Source organism: Thermobia domestica, chromosome 2, assembly GCF_964235325.1.
Source record: "Thermobia domestica chromosome 2, izTheDome1.hap1.1, whole genome shotgun sequence".
NCBI classification, from domain to species: domain Eukaryota; kingdom Metazoa; phylum Arthropoda; class Insecta; order Zygentoma; family Lepismatidae; genus Thermobia; species Thermobia domestica.
Genome location: NC_137455.1, coordinates 7,060,858 through 7,081,581, shown reverse-complemented (window position 1 = coordinate 7,081,581; position 20,724 = coordinate 7,060,858). Strand labels below are relative to the sequence as shown.

At 36.6% G+C, this 20,724-nt stretch overlaps 1 protein-coding gene across 2 annotated transcripts in view; it reads right to left on the bottom strand.

Annotated features, from left to right (window-relative positions):
* Positions 1-1,565: 1,565 nt before the first annotated feature.
* GAA1 (glycosylphosphatidylinositol anchor attachment 1) overlaps positions 1,566-20,724 on the bottom strand; it is a 51,380-nt gene continuing 32,221 nt past the window's right edge. For both annotated transcript variants that reach the window (XM_081738297.1, XM_081738299.1), the window contains exons 11-13: positions 11,147-11,337; positions 6,138-6,302; positions 1,566-2,109 (exon numbers count right to left, since the gene is read on the bottom strand). In XM_081738297.1, coding sequence (XP_081594423.1) covers positions 1,836-2,109; positions 6,138-6,302; positions 11,147-11,337 — 630 coding nt within the window. In that variant the 3' untranslated portion in view covers positions 1,566-1,835. The remainder of the gene's footprint in view (positions 2,110-6,137; positions 6,303-11,146; positions 11,338-20,724) is intronic.

Genomic DNA, 20,724 nt, shown 5'->3' with positions numbered 1-20,724 from the left:
TTTTCCTCTTCTACAGAAAGCTGCCTGGTGCTAGAATTACCACTATTAATAATGAAAAAGTGGAAGTGGACATTCACGATTAAGTTTTCACAAAACTTACGGTTCCGACAGAAAAAAAAAAAAAATCAAGTTAAAGAACAAGATATGTTACTTCGTGCTTCCGAAATGAAATCTACCGTATTTTACGGACTATAGACGCACTTTTTTTATTATCTCTTCGAAAAAATTGCCTCTAAAATTTAGGTGCGTCTTATACTGAAAACTAATATAAAAATGTCCAGTGTTTGATTTAAAATTCTTGCCAGTCTTAAAAATAGCCATATATTCTATGATGTGGAAAATTTATCTGTAACAACATTGGATTCAACTAGCAACACCAGTGCACCGATGCGACGAACATGTGTTGCGGGGACTAAACATACAGACCGTAAACTCTGCGAAAAACTGGATTTTTTTTTTATTTTTTTAAAAATTAAGGTGTCTTATAGTCCGTAAAATACAGTAGTTAAAGTCCCACAACAAAGAGTGGATGATAAATGCAATTAAAAGAAAATGAACAGGGTGACAGAACGAAAACAGTACAAAAAAAAAAAAGTGTCATAAATCTATTTTAATTAGTTTTCCTGTCTGTTACGGTTTAAGAAAAAAATGACTGATTCTAATCACTTGCTTGAAATCAAGGAGACCACTACAGGATTCGAAGTCACTACTTCTTTGCCAACATAATCGTAGTAGCTCTACCCTAGGCTTTTTTTCCGCCCCGTGCAACCATCATTTGCCCCCTTCTTTCTCTAGAAAACAAATGTTAAAAGTCAAGATTCTAAGTATGCTACCCCATTATGAACAACGAAGGGAAGGAAAAATACTCGCCTAAAGGTCTCAGAAGGCCTAAACATTACAAATACAGTCTTGTCTGTTTTTCTTGAAATAATAATCTATTATGTCAGTGAAAAATGAAGCAAAAAACACCTGCATAGGAAAGAGGGTAATACTCTGTAGAATTGAATATCGAGCTTCAATCTCAATCAGTTTGCAATTCCAGTCCAACTCTATATTTCTGGATTTTTTTTTTTTTTTTTTTGTAAATTTATTTATTTATTTATTTTTTTAAAGTTTCCAACTTCAATTATAAGGAACCTGTTTGTGACAAAGACAAGACTAGTTTTCATATCAAAACTGTGATAACTAACTAAATGGAATAGGTATTCACAACTGAGTACTTCTATTTGACAACAATCAAGCAATTCATGCTGGGATTTGTTTGACCATTTGCTTTAGCACTGTCCATATGACTTTAAACTAATGCGACCTAAACATGATTTATGAATGTAGTATTCAAACAGCAGATCAATTTAGTAAATTTAAATACCTACGAAATCCTGAAATTCTATTTCCAACAAGAAATATTTATTTTTAAATAATATAGTTTTGACAGATGTTGCCGCCCCGTGCAGAGCTGCCCTGGATCTATCCTTTTTATTCAGGCCATTTCTGACATCTTAACATAATTTTAAGTAATTATTTACAATTTATAGAGAAAGTGAAATTAAACCAAAAATCATTGATAACGTAATAAATTATTTATACCAATACAATACCCAGAAGAAATAACACTGAAACGAGTCGCTTGAGCTTCAAGGGATTTACAGAACAATCTCATTTGATTGATCTGTAGACTTACTTTCAAATACTGCTGATACAATTACACAAGTTTTCTACATTCTTTACTAAACACTGAATAATGAATTATATATTTTACACAAATCATTGTTTTTAAAAGTCTTGTATTCCGTGATTTAAAAAAAAAAAATCACTTTACACTCAAAATAAACAGTCTATTGCTGTAGTTTGCTGTGTAGAACCGTCCAAAAGAGAAGCCAATTAGGCACCATGACAGCACAGATCACATTAAACAGCCAATTGCCATAGATGTAACTGTCGACCACTCCGAACGTCAGCGCATGCTTAAATGCTGAAAGTGATTTAGTGGCAGCTTCAATCCACGTGTCTTCAGGGAAGGAGGCCGCCGTGTAAGTTGTCACCACGATCAACAGGAAGACAAATGGATGCAACAAAAGCCAACCGAATCCTTGGATAATATTCTTCCACCTAAAATAGAAATGTTTAAGTTTATTGATTTAATAATCAATCAAATTCCTACCATTTTAGTGTTCTTGTTTGATTTTGCCATACAAACTGATAAATATGCTGCTACTTTCAACGACTGAGTTTAGAAACTTGGGTGGTTAATAGGTTAAAACCAACGCCTATCCCATTTAAAATTCTTAATATTAAAAGGTACAGTCAGCGACAAAAGTTCTTTCCGTTTGGTAAAAATTTATTTTGGGAATGACGGTAGTATGGCTAGAACGTACAGAAAATTACATTCTTTTTTAATTTTACATTCTTTTTTAATTTACTGAAAACTCAACTCAAATTGTCCTTCCATTCTGAAGTTATTTACGAAACTAATTTAATCAAAGGGAAAGAATTTTGTCGCTGACTGTACAAACTGAAAGAGCTGCTTCTTTTGTTCTCACTTGATTAGTCAATTCCTCTGCTTTTTAGGTTAGTGAAGGTTTGAAGGACGACAGAAACACAGGTTCCGAAAATTAAGCCACCGAAGTCAATAAGACACTTGAATTTTTTTTTTCTTTTCTTAGTATTTAAAAGTGTCTTTTAGGACTAGTGTAAATATTAACAAATAGAACGTTTATTTTATTTTATTTTAGTATAACAACAAAAATATCAATGGGGGTTCAGCAATAGCTTTTTGAATAAAGATTGATCTTTAATCTTTGTGGGCCCGCAGCATATAACTTTCGTGCATGGTAAAGGAAACTTACGTCAAAAAATCACTTTTGGAGGAGAGCGAAAATAAACTTTGAAATATGTCGACATAAGCCCTTAATACCGACTAAATGTTATAAAATATGGTCAAAGGCACACTGATCATTGTACCCAAACATAAGCTTAGAATACGAAATGAAAGATTGTGATTTCTTCGTCAAAACTAACTTAAGCCTCTTTGATTATGCACCAAAGATATATTTACCTAAATATATTCTGCGCTAAATATTCTTTAGAGAAATCTTTCTCGTTAAAATAATTACCTACTATTATCTAAATTAGTTCACTGCCTTATGTAAACTTAAGAAAGTCAAAGTTCATGGTGCAGCAACGAAAGCTTGCTATCAGTGCTTATGTCACGCCAATCCAGATCAGTTATTACGCACCATCTTAAGATCATGTTTTATATCATATTATCCTAGTTTTTTTTTTTTTTTTTTTTTTTTTTTTTTTTTTTTTTTTTAATCTTGGTCTACTCACATAAGTCTTAGGTTATTATGAGTTCATTACACAGAAAAATTACTTGTACATGTCAAATAAATTATTCCAGAAGTTAAAAAGTCATTTTTTCACTTATTTACTTTCGTTAAAATCACTTTCGATTTTGATTAAATATGGTGTGTGTTTTGTTTGGAGCGTATCAGTTATTCCTATTGTTTATATTCGAATCAGTTAAGGATAAGAACGTGAAGTCAACCCGAAGTTGCATTGCGCATATTACGATGTCAAGCACATCGTGAAACTTACAAATGAAAAAGCTCTGCAAAAACATCTTTCGTTTGATGACATGGTACCACTAGTAAGTGAGCATATTGTACTTTAGAAGGTGGTAAGTGAATCGATTTGACCCCTTTTACACAAATACATTAAAATATATACGAAGTGTGATTAAAAAATACGGTGAATAATTTTATTAGAAACAAAGCAATAAGCTTAGATGGAATTTGATTTAATCTCCTTCAAAGTACTGTCCCTTCGCTAGCAATGCAATTATCCCAACGTTGAATCCATGACTGGAAGCATTTCTGGAAGGCTTCTTTTGGAAGGGCGTTCAGCTGCTTTGTCGTGGCCCTCTCAATATCAGGAATGGTGTCCAAACGTTTTCCTTGAAGCACAGTTTTAATTTTGGGAAGAGCCAGAAGTCGCATGGTGCTATATCTGGAGCACATCGAATGTGGACAGACAGGAATATTTTTTCGGCCAAAATATCGCCGATGAAAAGCAAGGTGTGGCACGGCGCGTTTTCGTGGTGAAGAAGGAAGCCATTTGCCCATTTAATCGGCGGGGAATATCCTTTTCACGGACCCATATGAGATGTTTAGTTCTTCGGAAAGCTCTCGAATAATCATTCACCTGTTTCAACAAATTATTTGTCTACTTTTTGCACATTTTCACCTGTTTTTGACATCGAAGAACGTTCGATCGTTGTTTGTTTTCAACCGACTTGACTCCTTCCGCTTTAGAATCGCTCATACCACTTGTAAACAGTCTTCAATGCCATCGCTCCATCGTCATACACTGATTTTGACATTTCGTGAGCTTCTTTGCACTGTTTTGCAGCTTAAAACAGAACTTAATATTGGCACGCGACAGATACTCTTAACACGTTCTCACCCTTCTGCCTCTGGAAGCCAACTAACATGTCACAACTCGTTCAAACTCGACACTGACTGTACCAAAGGTTTAGGCTACCGGGCTTATTAGTTGAAATGGATACAACATCGACAGATGGCACTGTGCAACTACATAATTACATTCATCGTACTTTTTGATATCACATTGTATGTCTTGGGAGAATAAGGATTTAAAAACAAGAAAAAAATCATTCAACAAAAGCGTATATCTTCCTTAATGTGGGTTCATATAAAAGAAGGGTACAGCAGCTCAACGAATCACTAGTAGATAACGCAGTCTTTTTTCTTTTCTTTCTCTTTTTAAAGGATACTTCCTTTTCCTTCTACAATCTCATTCTACCGAATCCGTACACTCATCATAATTTCCTTGGACGCATGACTTGTTTCCTTTAGCCTTAAAGAGCATAATCACTGAATATCTTAGGTAAGATTGAATTTCATTTCAGCTTCCATTTAAGAAAATACGATAAGCGTCGAGTTCTTAGCTTTTAACTATCACATCACGACAGCCTGGATTTACACACTAACCTAGACTGAAAATATTTAATTTTGAGAATACATTTTCCTTTGGATCTTGGTTGAAGTTTGCAACGAGGTTATAAGACATGTACTTACAGTTAAAGTGGAACTTAAACCATCGAAATGCATTTAAATTTTAAAGGTTTTCCTACCGAGAATCGAATCCGGGACATTGTGCACTAAAGGGGTGTGCGCACTAGATCAGTGGGGAGGATCATTTTGGATATTGAAAGATGCCAAATCCACTTATATTTTCTTTTGCATACTAATTGTAAAAAATGAAACCTGTACAGGATTTGTACGGAAAGTAGTAGGACTGATTTTTTTTTTCAAGTTATTCACAATTTCGACTAGTTTTCAAAATTGCCCCTTCTGCATCAACTCAGCGTTTCCAGCCATTCTGCCAATTATTCAAGCCTCCCTGGAACGTAGAAACTGAATGCCCTTCAGCTCCCTAGTTAAGGCCTCTTGAATGGAATGGACCGAGCAGGGGCCATCCTTTCATGACCCTATTCAGTCGGGGGAAGAGGAAGAATTCTGCAGGAGCGATATCTGAGCTGTAGGGTGGCTGGGGAAGTTGTATGATGCCATGTTTGGTGAGGAAGTCCATGACAGCAAAGGCGTTGTGGCTCGGTGCATTGTCGTGAAGAAGCTTCCATGATCCAATGATTGCTGGACGGACGCAGGTCACTCGTTTTCTGAGTCTTTCAAGTACTTCCATGTAGAATATAGCATTCACAGTCTGACGGAAAATTTCACCGCGTAACGCTGCTCTAACAAACCATTCATTGTGGAGATAACAAAGGCACCTTGAAAAGAATTCTCCTTAAACTTGATCTGCATTCCGTGAAGGCTTGGAGACGACTGGTGACTGGCGCAGTGTAGCTAAGAACCCCCACCACCCAAACTAGCACAGTAACATCCCTCTCCTTCACTACATTTTGACGGGAAAAATCGTCCGACTACTTCTCGGACAAACCCTGTATATGCATGACCTTTGATTATTTTCAAATATTACTTTTCTGTCAACACAGACAAAACCATACTTAAACGACTTTTGCTGACTACTGTACAAAAATATGAATATGAAATAGATCTATTGATCTATTTGACTATAAACGTAATATTTCTTACCTGCTTTTTCTTGGAGAAATGCTAAGTGCTAATGGAGAATAAAATATAGCGGCCACCAAACCCAGTGAGAAATTGTACATCGCTACAGACAGCAGAATAGTTCCCAACTCTAACAATGCAGCAACATTTAACAGTTCCCAATTATAAGCAAAGTCATCGTCTCCTCTTAAATAAAGAAAGAAAAAAAAATTAATATATTATTTAAACGTAAACTATACGAGCAACAATTAAACATTACGAGTTAACAAATGTACTAGATATAAATATTTATTTATTCAGGTGTGCAACCGAACGTCGAGACAAAGCCCAACTTAAGCTAACATGGGATTTTCAGTGATAATCGAGATTTAGGATCCTTCTATTTAGGCCTCATAATTTGTTTAATCCGAAAACTGCCAGACAGTTGAATGAAACAACGGGACATGCGCAAAGCCTGTCTTAGGTGGCTGCAGAATGAGCTGCAGTTTTTTAAAGTTGGCTCTTCTCGATGCTGCTTGTCCCTTGTTCGCAGTACGCCTCATTTAACCAACTTGTACGAGGGAGGATAAGGTTACAGACCGATATTTCTGGAGTTTGGTCTGTTATAGAGGAATGAGAAAAGTGCGGTAATTTTAGTACATGGATTGACAACTGTGTAGTTTCAGCCACCCGCCACCTACCGCGCTAAGGGGCGCGGTGGCTCAGTGGTAGGGCGTTCACCTCCGGTGCTTGGGGTCCCTGGTTCGATCCCAGCTCGCGCCGTGTGGACTTTGTGGTGGGCAAATACCGTGCTCGTGGGTTTTCTCGGGGTTCTCCCGTTTCCTCCCGCTTCATTCCACCATTTCACTCATCTCTCATCATCACCGTCTCCTTTAGCATAGCGTGGGACGTAAAACTTAAAGATTTCTTTCATTTCATTTTCACCTACCGCGCAAGTTGTAGGTAAACATAAATGGCGACTCGTTTGAAAAACTGGTCTCGCGACGAAATCCGCTCAGTTATTCCATTTCTGTGAGCGATACATGTAACCACGGCTGAAATTGACCGGCAGCTGGTAGAGGTTTAGAAAATACGGAGAGGCTGTAATGTCTCGTCAGCATGTCGCAGAATGGTGCCGAAAGTTTGCGGCTGGGAGAGAAAACGTCACCGACGAGGAGCGCTGTGGGTGACCGACCCAGCACGGCATCAACAGATTTGAACACAGCTCGCGTGAAGGAGTTGATTCACGACAGCAGGAGGATGACGTTACGACTTCTGATGGCAAAATTGGGAATGAGCGCCTAAGGGACCGTCGCTTCGCTATAGACGAGGTGAAACACTTCGTGACAACGTGACTGAACATGCAAAGACAAGATTTTTACCACGAGAGAATCTTCAAAAACTCATCCCACGATGCGGGCGGAAGTGTCTTAACCGATATGGAGACTACATCGAAAAATAACCTAATGCATTTACTATCTGTTGGATGTACTGGTTGTATGAAATAATATATACACGTTTCACTACAGACTTTGTAACCTTAATTTCTGATCACGCCTCATACATAATGCTGCGACGGTAATCTACATTAGAATCAACAAACAACACAATATGAAAAAAGAAAATCGGTCAGGGTCTATAGTCGAAAGTTATCATCCCCGTATTCGCCTGGTGAAATGAGAAACATCTGTCAGGATAACGACCGCTGGGTCTGAATAACTACCAGCCTACGTCCGCTTGCTGTGTATCAGGAGTTTTCAACCCGCCAGACAGTGCGGGTCACATTTCACATTACGCGCGAGACAATACATAACTCTTCCAATACAAACGCATTTTCTCAGACAGGACACCACTTTACGACAGATTTTCGAGAGGGAATAACCTTAACTCTTGTTTCGTGGTCAACTCTAACTTCGGTATCTAGATCTTTAATTATGTTTTCATGTTAAGTACTTAATTTTTGAAAAGAACGCGACCATGGTAAAGAGTTCTGTGGGCCAACTGTGGCTCGCGGACCATATGATGAACAACCGTACTGTACACAATTTAAATAATAAACAGTGACAATCAAAATTTCACTCTAAATAAAACAAATAATTAACATGCATAATTGAATATGGTGTTCAGAAAAAAAAAAAAAACTCCAATTGACCTACTAGTTGTAAATATGATTCACTAATGTATGCGGGAAAGTATATTCGTAACGTACTAGCTTAAATACGAGAATGATTCAGGAAGTAATGCCTCCAAGCCCACTACTTGGTCAATAGTACTGCAAACATTCTTAACTATTTATCATTAATGCACTGATGTTTAAGCTATAGAATGTCACTTGTTTCACTTTCCTATCTCTTCTCGTTCCAGAGTAATGGAGCAATCCATGGCATCTAGTGGTGACGTCCGATTGAAACAATGGGGTGTCATTGAATTTCTGACTGCGGAAGGTTGTGCGCCCAGGAACACTCATCGCCGCCGATGAGTCGTGGATACACCATTACGACTCGGAAACGAACCGTCAGTCATGGAGTACCGCCACACGCCCTGTCCTCCGTCAATGAAATTCAAAGTTGTCCCATCTGCTGGCAGAGTGTTGTTGGCATTGTGCCTCTTCCTGTCTATAGTCCAGATCTTGCGCCCTGCGACTTTTGACTCTTCCCCAAACTTAAGAATCACCTTAAAGGCCAACGCTATAGTTGTGATCCGGAGGTAGAAGCAGCAGTTCGGCAATGGTTTCGCCAGCAGCCACCACAATTCTTCGCCAACGGCATGAATAACCTTGTTTCACGTTGGTGCAAGTGTGTTGCCCGTAATGGGGACTATGTTGAAAAATTATGCCACAATTTGTAGCTGACATTGTTGCAAGCTTTCCACTGATAACTGTATCGGTACTATCTGTCAAACACAAATAAAGGTATCACCTTGAAGGCATTACTTTCTGAATCATTCTCGTATTTTATGAACAGAAAAAGATGTGAGAAAAACACTAGACGCAAAATTGACACACCTTTTCTTATTTACATAAAACCTTTTAAAAGATGAGCATTTCCGTTGTATATACTCACATGATCTTTATTATATCTGAGTAGAAGAAAAATCCAAAATATTAAACGCATATTAAGTTTTATTATACATAAATACCCAGACATTAAATATATTTTTCCACATTGAGGTGCAGATGAACTTCAAAACACAAAACATATTTTCACTCAAAATTACCACATTAAATATATTTTTCCACATTGAGGTGCAGATGAACTTCAAAACACAAAACATATTTTCACTCAAAATTACTCTATTTCACGACACTATTTGCTATCACAAAACTTTTCCTTTCACTATCACACCTGCTTCATCTAACCGCGCCCTATTTCAAAATCGGAGAAGTCTCCCATTTTGTACTATGAACGTCTGGCCTATTGCACATACGAATCTGTACTCACTCTCTCAATATTATTTACTATCACTCAACACAGCGCTAACACACAACAGTCGCGGAGTACAGATGTTCAATGTTATGAGGACATATCGATAATTTTTGCCTATTTTTTATTATTTTTTATTTTTTTATTTTTTCAGGTTCCTTCAGAAACCGTCGAATGAGGGCAGCAGTATGACTGATGGTCTGTGACCATGAGGTGTCCCAGTTTGAGGCCAATGTGACAGTATTCTGGGAAGCTGTAGGTGTAAACATGACAGCATGTTTGGCTAAAACAGCAGGCAGTGATAGTTTCTCACAGCAATGGGTGTTCCATCTATTGACATTCGTCGTCGAATGGTACCAAGTGTATGGTGCACATGTGTTGATATGAGTACAGTGAGGCGTTAGGCCAAGGACAAACATCCGGGCAATGAACCTCCTACGGAAAGACCACTGAGTGTAACAGATAATCGTGCTGACGAGTTGATTTGTCACACTTGAAGAACCACTCAGCAGGAACTGTCCAATACCATTGGCATCTCACATGAAAGGATGGCACACATTACTCAATGTTTAGGGTACCGCAAGGTGTATACTCGTTTGGTGCCTCGTCTGTTGACAGAAGAAATGAAACGGAAGAGGTTACATATTTGTCAACAATTTCTGCAGTAGTACGAAGCTGATGCATTTCTGCGGAGATTTCTCACACATGATGAGTCATACGCCCATCATTATGACCCTGAAAACAAAGACAATCCATGGAATTTCGCCGCAGTTTCTCCAATCCCCCCCCCCCGAAAAAAAAAAAAAAAAACAGTGCCATCAGCAGGAAATGTGCTCCTGAGTGTTCTGGAATAGCCGACGTATTGTTCATTGTGAATTCTTGCACAACAGGAAAAATGTAAGGTCTGAGTCGTATGTGGCAACACTGAGAAAATTAAGAGCATGTGTCAACAGGGTTCGACAAAGAGTGGATGTCGTACGACACCATAAGAATGCAAGGCCCCACACAAGGCACATGACTACAGCTGCTCTTGAAACCATGAAGTTCACTGTGCTACCCCACCCACCTTACAGTCCTGATCTTGCCCCTGGTGATTTTTTTTTCCAAAATTGAAGGAACATTTGAAGGGCACACACACTACACCTGTGATGCAGAAGTTGAGACTGATGTTCGCTCACATGATCCTGAGTTGTACCCCGACGGAATGAAGCAACTTGTTTATCGCTGGCCCACATGTATTGCGGTAAATGGCGACTATGGGAAAAAGAAGCATATAATCTTGTAGAGAATTATGTAAGTTGTTTTCATTTGATAGTACATACTTGGTTCTGTGATTTTATGACCTTGGAGGCAAAAATTATCAGCATCCCCTCTTATTGACTCACAAATATCGCGTGTTTCAGAGCATTGCTGTTTACATTATTTTGATATAAAGATATATTGAAAGTATTAAAATGAGATATTTAGCTTTCAAGCATCTATACGAAGTCATTCAAATATATTTTGATTTAATTATTATCAGCTAAAAATACTTAAACATCTTTTCCCGCCATACTTACACTTAGCATGGGAATGAATATGAAATGATTTACGTAATAACATTATGTCAGTATTAGCCTACTTACTTACCTCTGTATTACTAGAGGCAAAAACAGAAGCAGAACGGAGGTAATTAAAAATCCAAAGAAGAGAGAATCTTCGGTCAAAAAGTCGAACTCTCTTCCTATAAAACTAAATGTTTCTGGAGAATTCTGGAGCAAGACTCCGATCACGTGAGTTCCTAGGCAGTACATACACACAGAAACAAAGCTGATTTTACGCTGAAAAGAAAAAAAAAACTTTAAACAAGAAAACTTTTATTACCTTACAGGAAAAATTACACAAGGGGCGTCCAGTGGAAAAGGTGACTGATTTTTCCAGGGAACCACCAACGCCATTTATGGAGATGTACTACCACGAGCAAAATAAATGACGCGTCTCTTTATTTTGAAGTTTTTTGAAAATATCTCCGTTTTCTTTATATGTTCGAAATTTCGGAAGGTTTCCCCAGCAGGACAGGTTAATAACAAACCCGTTTTTAATATTTGTGTTAGATATTAGCTTAAAATAAAGAAATTAGAAGCAAAAAACATTAAATCGACAGAAATCTCGAGAATTACCAACTCTGCTAAAGTGGGAAATTTTCAAGAACACGAGGGAATTCTGCATTTCAACACGAAGCAGCGACATCTATGTCATTGAGAGAAATGTGGATTAAATCTACAAACTAAACTTTTAACGAATATTTCTAGTATGTCTTATTATATGCATTATCTGCAAACTCCAAATATATGAATATATGCTAAGTATTAACATAAAGATAGAGCAAATTGTCGAAATTATCTATGGAAAAGGACGAATTGGTAGGACGATCGTAATGAATTATCGTCTTTACCGGAACAGGCTCAGTTCACGTAAAAAAACAAATAGCTCAGTTAGTTAAAGCAACGAGTCTGTATGCTGAAGGTAGCGGGTTCGATCCCGTGGAAGTGCCGTTATCATTTTTATCACTACACTACGGTTATTTTTTTATTTTTTTATTTGGGAAAGAATCAAATTGTAACATATGTGTAAAACTCATGACGATACCAAAAAAAGAAAAAATGCTGTTGTCGCACTTGCATTAGCGTCCCTAATTTTGTTTGCAAACAGTTTCGTAATTATTTCCCCTGTGCTCACTGCTCACCATATGCTCGCTGGCGCATAACGAATGTTTCCCAGTAAATGTTAATTCTAATTTGGAGAATTTTATAAAGTTTCACAATATTTCTCACTAGATAGTCTTCTATCTACGTGTTTCGATATTTTGATAACAGATTTCCCTATTAAATGTTTAATTTTCCCTAGATGTTTAATTACGGAAAAGTTTTACAATGTATTTGTATTGAATTGAAATTGTTTTGAATTTACTACATAAGGTAAGTAGACCGAAGGAGGAGAACTCAAGTAATTGATATTCTACGTAAAAGCAACCTATTGTAGAATGATGATGCTTCTTACCTTCAGCACATAATCTTTACGTTAGAGAGTCAGAGAGAAAAAAATCCTGGTTTTTCCTCCTCTATGACCACCCATCTTAAACCTCTACATATCATTGTTCGTCTCACAGAATTTCGGTGCTCCAAAAACATTCAAATAATAATAATAATAATAATAATAATAATAATAATAATAATAATAATAATAATAATAATAATAATAATAATAATAATAATCATCATCCTGAATATGCCATCCTTACATAATGTAGGATATCTTAGTTTCCTAGTTTAAATCTTAAATATCTTAGTTTAAAATGCTTTCTTTAGTACTTATTTGAGCAACCATGTAGGAGGGGGTACGACTTTTTATTTTGCCCCTCTCATTTCAGTAGCCTTCCAACAGAAAGTAATTTTTGATAAGCAGGACAGACAAAATGAATAAGAAATATATTTACAGCATCCTCTCCCCTTTCATGATTGGAATATCACGTAATATTTTTTATTCTACGAAAGATGGCCCTCTGCGGTTAGGGGTAGGTAACTAAAAAAAATACCTAATATATAGCGCCCCTTGATTGTAATATTACCGCTTCTTTATTTGTACGAGGGAGCCCCTACACAATCAAGGGTGACAAAAAGAATAGGAAGAGTGTCTATTGATTCCTGTGGTGGATCCAGCACGAACTCCTGGGGGAGGAGAGGGGAAGTGAAACATTCTTTTGATGATGTGAAGCTGTCACAAATTACCAGTTAACTAAACTAAACAATAGTGGGGGGAACTGGAACCCAGTCAGTTTAAATTGATGTAAAAGTTTAATTTTTGGATTCATATTAAAGTTTTGGTTTCAAATGAGAATTTCAGTCCAAGTGGTCAATGATCAAATCTCGTGGGGCTCTTCAGTGTAGGCTAATACGGCCCCCTTATGAGAAAAGGCATAATTATTAACATGTTTATAACTTTCGAATTTTTCGTCTATTTTAAAGAAATATTTTGCTTCGTATTAAAGTGTTGGTTCCAAATTATAAAACTCAGTCCGAGTGGACAATGATCAAATCTCCGGGGGGGTCTTCAGTATAGGAGGCTACGGCTCCCTTATGGGAAAAGGCAAAAATATGAAAATGCTTATAACTTCCGAATTTTTCGTCTATTTTAAAGAAATTATTGGCTTCATATTAAAGTCTTGGCTTCAAATGACAATTTCAGTCCGTGTGGACAATGATCAAATCTCGGAGGGCTCTTCGGTGTAGGGGCTTCGGCTTCTTTATGGGACAAGATTCACGTAGTTGATATTGCGAAATTGTTTTGTATATATAAGTGGAAACTTGCACCATTTGGTTAATTTTACCTCTTATGTTTTGCAGATTCATATTCCAAGCAATAGTTACTTCGCAGAGCTAAAAGAAGGCACTTACTAGTTTCATTAAAATGAAATGTCTTTTATGAGAGGAGCAGACGAACGAACAGGCACCCAAACGTTGGTTGAGTCGTACGGTTGAAACTCGTTAAGCTCGCTTCAATTATTATTATTATTATTATTATTATTATTATTATTATTATTAATAATAATAATAATAATAATAATAAAGCATTGCAGGGACCTTTGGTGCAGGGGGTCCTTGGCTCGATTCCACTTCGTGCCAAGTGAAATTTGAGGTGGACAAATACCGTGTGCATGGGTATGTGTATGAGATTTTCCATTTTCCTCCCACTTTCTTCATTTCACCATTTCATTCATCATCATTCTCCCTTAGCGTAGATGCATAATCGTCCAACGTTAAACTAGATATTGCAATTTCAATAATAATAATAATAATAATTAATTCAACTGAAAGGACTGTAATTTATGTGGACAGCAATTATCATAAATATGCAACCATTATAAAAACAATGCTTTGAGTAGAAAGATAATCCTTCCCAAGTGTTAACGAATGCGCACGAGATAAGACATGTCTCGAGAAAGAGACAAGACGCGCTTTGTGACATCCAAGATAATACGAGGCAAATGTTTAGGACACGAGATAGCTTGTAAAATGTCTCGTCTTGTCTGGAATGTCTCGAAAACAAAAGTCTAAGTTTTAAAATTATTTTTCAAGATCTATTCTCTCAGAAGTAGTTCTCTGCCTTAAAATTAATAACGACATTTGTGATTTAAAAAAAGATAAACAATGCCTAAAGTTAATAGTTAACTTTTCGAAAAGAAGCTTCATTAAGGGTGAACCTGAAAGATGTCCACAAACTTCGGGAGGTGATTCGTGACATCAAAAGGAGACAAATGGTCCTCTTGCAGTTTTCGAATTCAGCTTCGTTGTCGAGATACAGGGTTGCCAACTGGTCGTGTTTGAGAAACTCGCTGGGAATAAATTCAAGTCCAAGAATAAACTACTACTCATATATTTTTCAGGTCAATTGACTTATACCATGTTGTAAGGTCAAATATTTATTTATGAAGTGTGTACAAAATTTGCCAGGGTCTTTTCTGAGAAAATCGTCGAGAAAAAGTCACCTCCAAGAATAAACTACCCCTCGTAAGTTTTTCTAAGAGAAATATCTGATACTGCAATATAGGGTTGTTAATTAAATATTGATTAATGAAAAATAAACAAAATTGTTAAAACCATTTTTGAGAAAATAGCGTTTTTCGATTTTCGGCTGTTTGTAAACCACACTTATTTTAGGTGGTAGGAAAGAATGGAAAAGTTCCTGTAAGAATACTAAGTAAACCCTAAGTTTAAAATTTGGTGTAGATAAGTTGAACGGTATGGCCTCTAGGCGAGTGCATATAACGGACCGGACCGGAAGGACGGGTGTCGAAAAGTCACATTTTCGGTATGTAGACGCCATGAAACATGTAAATCCGTTGAAATCTGAATTTGATATTATTTTCACAATCACTGTATTTTCTTCTCTCTTTTGTCGCTCGAAAAAGAAAAGCCTGAGTTTACCACAAAAAGCTAGGGAGTTTCTCAAAAAATATTCAATTACAGGGCCACCGCACTAAACTTTTTCAATTCAATTTCTTAACTGTGTTAGGCCGCAGTTGTTACTGAAGTGTGTATTTGGATAATACGAATAAAATTATCGTATTATTCAAATACATCGAATGTCAGATTATCGAATAAAAAACTTCGATTGAAGAAAATCCATACTACAAAACTAACTCACACTTTGAGCACATTTTCATTAGACATATAATAGACCAATTAATGGAATCATTGTTTATGAAATATGAAAAAAATCAAATGAGTCACTTTGGGAAAGTCATTCAAAAAGAACACGTCAGGAGTAACCTACCTCTTGTGAATTGTTTCGAACAATGAGTTAAGACATACTTTTGGTTATTAATGAAATATTTATTTGCGAAATTTGAACAAAATCGCCTGTCGTTCGAGAAAATTGTCGGGGAAAAAACCTTGACCCCAAAAATAAACTATCCGTTGTAATTGTTTTTCATAGAAATGACTTATACTAAAATATAGGGTTATTAATGAAATACGTATTTATGAATTATCAATAAAATTGTCCGAGTAATTTTTGAGAAAATCGTGAGGGAAAAATAACTCCCCGAATAAACTATCTCTTGAGGATTCTTTCAGGGTAAGCGAGTTATTCCATATTACTAGGTTTTTAATGAAATATTTATTTCTGAGTACGAACAAAATTGCTTGACTCATTTTTGAGAAAACCGTGGAGGAAAAACACCCCCAAGAGTAAACTACCCCTCGCATATTTTTTCAGGACAAACGAGTTTTGCCATATTGTTCGGTTATTAACGAAATATTTATTTTTGAAATATGAATAAACTCTTTTGAGTCGTTTTTGAGAAAATCGCCCAGACAACACTCCACCAAGAATAAACTACCCCTCGCATTTTTTTAGGACAAACGAGTTATGCCATATTGATAAGTTATTAATGAAATCTTTATTTATGAAATATGAACGAAAACATTTGAGTCCATTTTGAGAAAATCACTGAGAAAAAACTCACCCCCTTAGTATAAACTACCCCTTGTAGATTTTTCTCAGATAAATGCCTTATACCACAAAATCGGGTTGCTAATTAAATATTGATTGATAAAAAAAGAAAGAAAACAAGATCGTTAGAGCCAGTTATGAGAAAATATTTTTTTTTTATTTTCATCGTACAGGAAACTACCCTTGTTTTGGGAGTAGGAGGGAAATAAAAAAAAAACTATAGGAAATACTATGAAAATCTTAAACTAAAATTTGGTGCAGATAAGTTGAACATACCGTAAATTTTTCAACTAATTTACGGTATGTTCAAGTATGGCTTCTAGGCGAGGTATGGCTTCTAGGCGAGTGCACAGAAAAGTGTAGCGAACGGACGGACGAACTGATGGACATGTATCGAAAAATAACTTTTTCGGTGTTAGGGGCTATAATACGTGTAAATTCGTTGAAATCTCAAATTTGATTTTTTTTTTCGAACACCATACTTTCTTCTCTCATTTGTCACTTCAAAGTAAAAGGAACTCAGAACTACAGATAAAAGACACCTACTTTTACACATAGACATTTATTGATTTAAAACTGTTTTAGTTTGTGTCATTTCACTTCCAATTGAAAGGTTTTACAATGATTAACGGCATACCAATGACGAGACGGAAGTTTTCAGGAAGTAAATGCATTCAGAAGTCTAGACTGCATTACAGCCTGTTTTTATTTCTGCAATTGTTAACAGCTGTAATTTCGTCCAAACGCTACATGAAATAATTTTTGGTTGACGTCATTGTATTACTATTTTAGTATTGTTCTCTTCAGACTTGGTTGAAGTTTTGTCTTAACGGTTATACATTTTTTCTTTCTTATTTCATCGTTACACATAAGAACAAAATGTTATGGTGAGTGGATAGATTCGAACCTACGAACATTGAGTTTATATTCTTCCCACACTTTACCAATGGACCAAGCTTTGTCTTCACGTTAACGCCCGGTTACAGGGTTTACTACGATTTAAATAAAATGGCTGGCTGTTAGAATTCCCTGCTCACATATTTCGATAAATAATTTTCATTGCTTCACAATATTGGCAGTGGACAAAAGTTAGCCCGTGTTGAAGCTTTTTGCTCCTAATTTAGTTATTTTACTTATTTAAGGAATATATTGAAAATTGTCAGCAGGCACGTATGCAGTAATTTATTTCGGGAGAAGTCCGAATTCAATATTAGGATAAATTATAATAAAATTTAAAAGATAATCCTTAAATTTAGGCTAAATTTACAGAGAAGTTGGGATTTCAGAGGGGAGTCCGGACCACCTGGACCCACCCCTAAATGCGTCCTTGTTTGTCAGTAACGTTTCCTCATTTTGAAACCCTCAAAAACTTCGGATATATAAAGGAAAACGAGTTATTTTCGATAAAATATCACTTCAGAAGACGCGACAGTTTTATTGCACATGGTGGTGTCCCAAGTTCACAAGGGCAAGAATTCATTAATTTTGATTCTCTGTCATTGTGCTCTATCGAAAGGTTAGGTTTGTAACATATTACTCCTACGAACAAGCATGACTGGCAGATAGGAATACTGAACACAACTCCAGAGAAATGCATGCTGAACTTAACGTTTATAGCTACGCTTTGGTGATTTGCCCTCAAGGTCAATCGAGTGGTAATTCAGTTCCGTCCCTGTTCTTAAGCCATGTTCGTATTACTTCGAACAGTTTTGATAATGAAAAGCATGCCTCTTAATATAACAGACTTCTTTCGCGTAAGAAATCGAAACTCAGTTGGTCAGAGCAACTAGTCTGTAAGAATTAGGTTGTTAGTTAGTTAGGAGCCCAGTACGAGTAAGGGATTTTATTACTATTGTTTTTATCTTTTTTATGTGAAGATCAAATTGTGACATCGCGATATCAAATGTATTTGATTAGGTAGCTTTGTCTTAGCTAAACTTTAAACATCAGTAACCGTCGAAATTATTTCACCAACTGATCACTTACTGAACATTTCAAACACGTCAAACCAGTGGCATAACATGAAGGTTAACCTCTCCTCCGCAGTCCTTAGTTATGCGTCCGTACTTTCAAGGGCGGACTAAGGGCCGGGCGACTGCCCGGGGCGCCAGAGAAAGAGGGGCACCAAAACGAGCCTCAAAAAGTAAATTTTATAATGTGCTTTCTACTGACGTTTTTGGTTTATATTCTTGTAAAGTAGTGGCAATTATATGATCTTTTTCCATTTCACTATGGAAGAAGAGAGTTTCATAGTACTAAGGGGGCTGTATCGAAAAATTGAGAGATGGCATGTAGAATAAAGAGTGCCGGGAATTAAGTATTGTTTGTTTGTTTGCTTGAGTTTAGCGTTCCACGGTTATGCCTTAATGGGCAAGGGAGATGTGGATACTAATTATAGTGGAATCCGAACCACTTTTATCGTTCAACAGTAATCCACCGGGAATTGGACCCGGTACCACGGAAGGCAGGCGTGCTAGCCACTAGACCAGGGGGGGTGGAGTTGGTATTGTTTATAGCAGGCCATATTCTTTGTGAACTTTTCCTAGGTAATGGATTTCTTTTTGAAAATGGGTTTAAAACAGGGGCGTCATTTAGGGAGGGCAGGGAGGGGCATTTGCCCCCCGTGAGTTTGAGATGTATATAGATTTTATCATTAGAATAGTAGTAAATCAGTGAAAAACGCGAAATTTTACTTATATCAAGAGGTCTTGCCCCCCCCCCCAAAGCAAAATCTGAAATGACGCTCCTGGTTTAAACTATTATAAACACTATGATAAAATGTAAAATATAGGCTACTACTAGGGGAAGGGCGCCAAAAAGTCACTTTGCCCGTGTGAAAATTTGGCCTGCTCCGCCCCTGCGTACTTTCTGTATATTTTTTGGCCTTGCAGCTTGTGCGGTCCCCACGCCACATTGTTGCGGGGGCGCTATTTACGCCTACCCTTCGAACGTAATTCAATAACTGTTTAACAAATTCTACCATCAGCGTGAAAACGGGAATATATTTTTCTAATAGTCCCATAGAACTTTCACTCAGAATGCCAGATGCAATTTTTCAGAGTGGGCTCTGGCTAAGTAGAAGGAAGATCTGTTTCCTAAGTAAGTTCCTTTCAGAAAGTTTGCTATTTCTTTAACAGTGATGTAAATAAATATACTTATCGTTATTAGCTCGACACCAAACCATCCTGGACAAATCCCTCTAGAACAATGATCGGCAAAAGTTATTCTGCATAATTTTATAAGCGACTCAAAGGTGAAACACTTGTTAACGAAAGCAATGTTGTGTATATACTGCCTTGTTTCTGACAAAATATGAAGTCTTTTGTAATCTTTAGACACTTTTCCTATTCTTTTTGTCACCCTTGGTTGTGTAAGGAAGCCTCGAACAAATAAAGAAGAGGTAATATTACAGATAAGGGGCGCTATAAATATATTAGGTATTTCTTTTGTTACCTAACCATAACGGCCTAGGGTCGTCTTCAGTAGAATAAAAAATGCTACGTGATATTACATTCACGAAGGAGGAAAGGATGCTCTAAATATATTTCTTATTCATTTTGTCTGCCCTGCTTCTCAGAAATTATATACCTTCTGTTGGAGGATGCTGAAAAGAGAGGAGGGGAAATAAAACGTCGTGCCCCCTCATACATTTTAAATTTTGTGACGTGGTTGCTCAAATTATTACTAAAGAAAGCACTTTAAACTAAGATGTGTAAAGTTACAACATTATGTAAGGGTGGCATATTCATTAATAATAATAATAATAAATATGAATGTCTTTGGAGAGCCGAAATTATGTGAGACGAACAATGATATGTAGAGGTTTAAGATGGGTGGTCCTAGAGGAGGAAAAACCAGGATTTTTCTCTCTCTGACTCTCTAACGTTAAGATTATGTGCTGAAGGTAAGAAGCATCATCATTCTACAATAGGTTGCTTTTACGTAGAATATCTATTACTTGAGCTCCCCTCCTTCGGGCAACTTTGCTTATGTAGTAAATTCAAAACAATTTCAATTTAAGACAAATATTTATAGAGAAAATTAAACATTTAATAGGGAAATCTGTTATCAAAATATCCAAACACATAGATAGAAGACTATGTACTGAGAAACATTGTGAAACTATAAAATTCTCCAAATTAGAATTAACATTTACTGGAAAACATTCGTTATGCATCAGTGAGCACAGGGGAAATAATTACGAATCTGTTTGC